This window comes from Terrapene carolina, unplaced genomic scaffold, assembly GCF_002925995.2.
Source record: "Terrapene carolina triunguis isolate 2854851 unplaced genomic scaffold, T_m_triunguis-2.0 Scaffold951, whole genome shotgun sequence".
Taxonomy (NCBI): Eukaryota; Metazoa; Chordata; order Testudines; family Emydidae; genus Terrapene; species Terrapene triunguis.
In genome coordinates, this window is record NW_020665302.1 from 903,837 (window position 1) to 909,715 (window position 5,879).

Genomic DNA, 5,879 nt, shown 5'->3' on the forward strand with positions numbered 1-5,879 from the left:
CCAACCCGCCCCCGTCTCGGTAACCGCCCGCCGCGCACCAACCCGCCGGGGGAGCACAAATACAAGTAGCTGGGCCAAAAGCTGGGACTAGGTCCCGATGCTGAAAGGAGCCAATATACTTTTATAAAAATTCATTTAAAATTTACGGAACCCCCTGAAGGGCCCAGACTCAGTCCTGGCAATCTGGCTCTAGACCCAGGTGTGATGTTTCCACCCACTGCAGTGTCACTGAGCCAGGTCAATATTTCATCTGGGCATTAAGCTAGCCAATATTTCACAAGTTTCTACTGTCATTGACTAATTCTAGGGAAAAATACATTTGACAAAACGTTCACAAGGGTTTGCAATCTGCTGCAGCCGCCGGCGCTTTAGGGGCAGACTGCAACTGGCTTACCTCTCTCCTCCCAGAATCAACGCAGTCTTCAGGCCTGTGAACTTGCCCAGCTGCAGAACAAAACACACCACATCTACTGTCAATCCTAATCTTGCCTCCAGCTCCCCACTCCCCTCATTCCCAACCATGGGACCCTTCACCTCAACTGCCAGGGCTACCCCAGCGCAAGAGGCCTGGCTGTCTCAGGAGGGATGAACACATTGAAGCTGCTAAGACTTTGGATCCAGCTGCTTCTCCCTTTGTACAACCTGCCTCCGTCTTTAACCCCGCAATACCAGCAATGTCGGGGGCTCTCCATAGGGGCAGCAGGAGGCCCACATAGCAACCCAGCCATCAGCGCTCAAAAGACAGAGTGCAGCGGCTGCTGCTACTTGTTCAACCTGCAGCGTTACGGAAAGTACCCATGCACAGCCCACAGCTCTGTTTGAAGGCTGTCCTTGTGAGCTAAACCACAGGAGTGCAGCCAGACTGGATCACACCCAAGATCCATCTGCTCTTTGTCTAGTCCAGGGGAGTGCAAACTACGGCCCGTGGGCCGGATCCGGCCTCTCAGGGCTTTCAATCCGGCCTGTGGGATTGCCAGCCCCATGGTGCAGCGGAGCTAAGGCAGGCTCCCTGCCTGCCCTGGCCCCACGCTGCTCCCGGAAGCGGCTGGCACCACGTCCCTGCGGCCTCTGCACCCCTCCTGCATCCCAACCCCTTGCCCTGAGCCCCTTCCTGCACACTGCACCCTCTCCCACACTCCAACCCCCTGCCCCAGCCCTACATTCATGGCCCTGCATACAATTTTCCAAACCAGATGTGGCCCTTGGGCCAAAAAGTTTGCCCACCCCAGTCTAGTCTCTTGCCAGGACCAAATATTTCAAAGGTAGGTGCGAAGAACCTTCTAGTGGACAAGTATGGAATAACCTGCCTACAAGCACATCATCTGCCTAACCTCAGCCAGTTGGCTTATGTCCTGAAGCCTGATGATCTCACCCTCATTTTTTTACCATGTCTAGTTCTATTCTATTCAGATTCTTATTCAAGAAGGACAAGAATTCTGTGCCCATCACTGTATCATCCACGGACATTCTCATAATCCACATAAACATCCACATCTTTTTGGAACCCTGCTACATTCTTAGCTTCAAAGATACCTTGTGGCAATGAGTTCCACAGGTTAGTTATGTCATGCAAGAAACTGTCCCTTAGCAATTACTGCACTATATTGCCTCTCCATATCAACACAAGCTCCATGTACCATGCTCCCAAGTCACATCTGTGAGAGAGCTCCCAGCTACTCCAGTCCCAGTGTCTCCTTGATCAGCTGATGCTGCTTCCTCCACTCCCTACCTCCTTTGTGAATTTCATAGTCTGCAAGGCAAGCTCGCGGGTTGGCGAGAGGATGAGGGCTCGTGCTCCCGTCTGGGCACTGTGCGCCTTCAGCTTCTCAAACATGGGGATGAGGAAACAAGCCGTCTTCCCACTGCCGGTCCTTGCCATGGCCACCATGTCTTTCCCATCCAGGATCACAGGGATGGTCTGCAAGACAAGAACAGATGCTGCTCCAATCCAGCTGGAGGATTCTTATCCTGTGCCAATCACTGGGGTATCCATGGAAGTTCTCATAATCCACATAAACATCCACGTCTTTTGGGAACCCTGCTACAATTCTTAGCTTAAATGGTATCTTGTGGCAATGAGTTCCACAGGTAGGTTACAGGGGTGTTGGGGAAACTTTGCTAACACTGGGCCTTGTGGAATCCACATGCCAGACGTGGCTAAGGCTCACCAGCACAGTGAGATTCACCTCCCACCTCAACCCCACAAAGCACTGCAGAAATTACCTACGGAAACCCCCCATGACCTTTAACAAACATACACCCCATAAAAATTACACTGGAGCAATGAGAGCCTGTCCATTACCCTTCGCTGGATTGGCGTAGGCACTTTGTAGCCTTTCTTCATGACCCCTTTGAATACAGGATAACTCAAGCCTACGAGAAAAGACAAATATGATCACAATATTAAATGGCCCTTGGATAACAAGGGTGCAGTGTTACCAACTATTTTAGTGCAAGTCTCACAATATTATTGTTTTTTACTTAAAATCCCACCTTCCGGAGTCATGTGATTAGAGAATAACCTCAGTTTTCATTAAAAAAAGTTTCTTACCCTAATAGTTGCAGATAAAAAGCTCAAAAATGTGACTTAGAGGTTCAAATTCCAGAAGGCAAAGAAAAAGAACCCCAATTTTGATCCAAGCATGAGTCTCAATGCATGCTGGTACACGCGATTTCTTCTGAATACACCTGCAATGTGCTCCTCTGCCTGGTACTCAGGCCTTGACCAGCTGCTGAGGTGGCCCTGAGTCGAGCTAAGTTTGAGCACCCCATGTTAATCAAAATTCAATTTGTGCCCTCAGATTTATGACCATCCATTTCACTCACCCATAGACTGGAAGCCCCCAGATTTCTTCTTCTTTTTGTTCTGTGCTCGTACCATCTCTCTAGTGTCTGGCTCCACGTCAGAGGAGTAATCAGGCGTTGGAAAGGCTGGTAAGATCTTACTGGATGCCTGCTGACGATGGAGAAAGGGCACACATGCAAAAAGCAATGTCATTTCAGGTCACAATAGATGGAAGAGGGCTCTTAGATCATCCAGCCCAATCAGGACAGGAGTGGTCCTTACAGCCTATTTTCCCTTATCTGTCCAGTCTTATTTTAGAACTCCCTAGATCGGTGGTTTTCAAACTTCTTTTCTGGCGACCCAGTTGAAGAAAACTGTTGATGCCCACGACCCAACGGAGATGGGAGATGAGGGGTTTACGGTGTGGGAGGGGGTTGAGGTGCGGGAGGGGGTCAGGGCTCTGGGCTGGGGGTGCAGGCTCTGGGGTGGGGCCAGGGATGAGGGGCTTGGGGTGCAGAGGAGCTCTGGGTTTGGGGTGCAGGGAGCTCCAGGTTTGGGGGGGCTGGTGCAGGGGGTTGGGGTGTGAGAAGGGGTCAGGGCTCTGGGGTGGGGGTGCAGGCTCTGGGGTGGGGCAGGGGCTGAGGGGTTTTGGGTGCAGGAAGGGGCTCCGGGTTGGGTGGGGGGTGCTCAGGGCTGGAGCACGAGATTGGGGCGTGGGGTTGGGGCCAGTGGTGAGCTGGAGCCGGTTCCCACCGGTTGTTAAATTTAGAAGCCGGTGTAGAACCGGCTGTTAAAGGGGCGGGCAGGTGGACAAAACTCCGGCCCGCGGGACCATCCTGTCCCCCGCCTGAGCTCCCAGCTGGGGAGACCAAGGCTCCCCCCCGAGCCGCAGCGTGCTGAGCCGCCTGCGCCAGCGCTCTGGGCAGCTCAGCTTCTGCCACTTTGAGTGGCAAGGTAAGCGGGGGAGGGAGGGGCGGGGGGGCTGCGAGCTCCAGCGAGCCCCGTGGCATGACCCGGCATCCTTACACACTGCCCAGCCCGGGGCTGGGAGGAGGAGTTGGATAAGGCAAGGAGCGGTTGGAGGGGGCGGAGGTTCTGGGGGCGTCGGTCAGGGGCCGGGGAATGAGGGGGTTGGGTAGGGTGGGAGTTCCGGGGGTCTGTCGGGGTGATGGTGGATGGCGTTGGGCAGAGGTGAAGCTGGTACGCCCCGGTTTGGCTTACCGGCAGGAGCCGATGTGCCGTACCGGGGTGGCCCGGCTTCCCCAGGGGGACAATTTAAAGGGCCTGGGGCTCCCAGCAGTGGCTGGAGCCCCAGGCCCTTTAAATTGCCACCAGAGCCCCACTGCTGGAGCGCTGAGGTAGGGCTGCGGGGCTCTGGGGGCTATTTAAAAAGTCCAGGGCTCCCACTGCTTCTACCACCCCGGCCCTTTAAATAGCCACTGGAGCCCCGCTGCTTCCCCAGCTATTTAAAGGACTGGGGCGGTAGAAGCAGGGGAGCCGTGGGCCCTTTAAATAGCCCCCAGAGCCCTGGGATAGCGGGGGGGGGGGGGGCGCGGGGGGGGCCGGAGGGGCCCGGGGGGCGGGGGGCGGGGGGGGGGGGGGGGGGGAGACAGGCACGTGGGGCTTGTACTCACCGCACGGTTCCCTACCGGATCTTCGGCGACGGGTCCTTCGCTCACTCTGGCTGAAGGACCTGCCGCCGAAAACCTGGAGCGAGTGGACCCAGTAGGGAACCGGTTCTTAGGATTTTGGGAGCTCATCACTGGTTGGGGCACAGGTTTAGCTTGGGCGGCTCTCAGTCAGCGGTGGCGCTAAGGCAGGCTTTCTGCTTGTCCTGGCACCATGGACCGCACCCCGGAAGCGGCCAGCAGCAGGTCTGGCTCCTAGGCAGAGTCGTGCAAGTGACTCCACGCGGCTCTCACCTGCAGCCACTGCCCCCCCCAGCTCCCATTGGCTGGTTTCTGGCCAATGCGAGTGCGGAGCTGGTGCTCGGGGCAGGGCAGCACACAGAGCCCCGTGGTCCCCCCGCCTAGGAGCCGGACCTGCCGCTGGCCGCTTCCAGGGTGCAGTGCGGTGCCAGGGCAAGTAGGCACTAGCCTGCCTTAGCCAGGCAGCAGCACTGACGGGACTTTTAACAGCCCGGTCGGCTGACCCGAGCGACCCAGTGCCTGACATGCTGCGACCCAGTACTGGGTCGTGACCGGCAGTTTGCAAACCACTGCCCTGGAGAGGGGTTTCCACTCCTGCCTTGGGAGACCAACCCCCAGCCAACTCCAGTCGTTCCCTGCATGGCACACGGAACTCCTCGGCGTCGCTACCCGCGAGCATCACTCAGTGTTTGTGCTGCAGGAGATCCAGGCAGGACCGGGACCCGCCGTGCTGGGCGCTGTACCGGGGGGGGGGAGCCCCAGAGCATTTACAATCTCACTCCTCCGGGGCGGGGCGGGGCGGTCCGTCCTTCGGGCCTGGCCCAGAGGCCAACGGACGTTTTGGGTCCGTGACTTGGTCACTCGGCAAAGCCGCAGGTGTCCCGTAACCTCCCCCCGCGCGTCACCCCCCCGCCGCCCTCGGCCTGTCGGGCCCCCCTTGCACCGGGGCCGGGCACCACGTGCAGCAGCGCCCGGCCGGGCCCCTCTCCGGACCCCCCCGCCAGCCGGGGCTCGGGCCGCTCGCCCCACGCGGCCCTGTCCCGTGGGCGGCTGCAGCCGGGCCCCGCTCACCGGCCGCTCCGGGCTCCCCTCCGTAGGCCCCGGGCGGAACTCGCCCGGCTCGGGCTCGGGCTCGCGGCCCCGAGGGGGCCGGCGGCGACGCGGCGCCATGGCTACGGGTCGGGCTGAGGGCAGAGCACGCGACGGACTCCGACACGCCGTGGGGCCCCGCCCCTGGGACGGATTGAACCACCGCGACCTCTAGCGGGGAACACAGGGCTGCACTTCCCGCCCCCCCCGGCTGGAGAGATGGTATGGCCCGCAGAGCCCTGCGCGGGAGACGGCTGGAGAGCGCGGGGCGGGGCTCGCGGGGCGGGGCGGAGCGCGGCTCAGTGGGAGGGGCCCTGGGCACTTTGGGTGCCGCGCGCAGCTGGAGGGGGAGGCGC

General features: G+C 59.0%; 1 protein-coding gene across 1 annotated transcript in view; it reads right to left on the reverse strand.

Moving 5' to 3' along the window:
• DDX54 (DEAD-box helicase 54) overlaps nucleotides 1-5,604 on the reverse strand; it is a 17,562-nt gene extending 11,958 nt beyond the window's left edge. The window contains exons 1-5 of the mRNA XM_024208398.3: nucleotides 5,506-5,604; nucleotides 2,827-2,956; nucleotides 2,303-2,373; nucleotides 1,730-1,918; nucleotides 395-444 (exon numbers count right to left, since the gene is read on the reverse strand). Coding sequence (XP_024064166.1) covers nucleotides 395-444; nucleotides 1,730-1,918; nucleotides 2,303-2,373; nucleotides 2,827-2,956; nucleotides 5,506-5,604 — 539 coding nt within the window. The remainder of the gene's footprint in view (nucleotides 1-394; nucleotides 445-1,729; nucleotides 1,919-2,302; nucleotides 2,374-2,826; nucleotides 2,957-5,505) is intronic.
• Nucleotides 5,605-5,879: the final 275 nt, after the last annotated feature.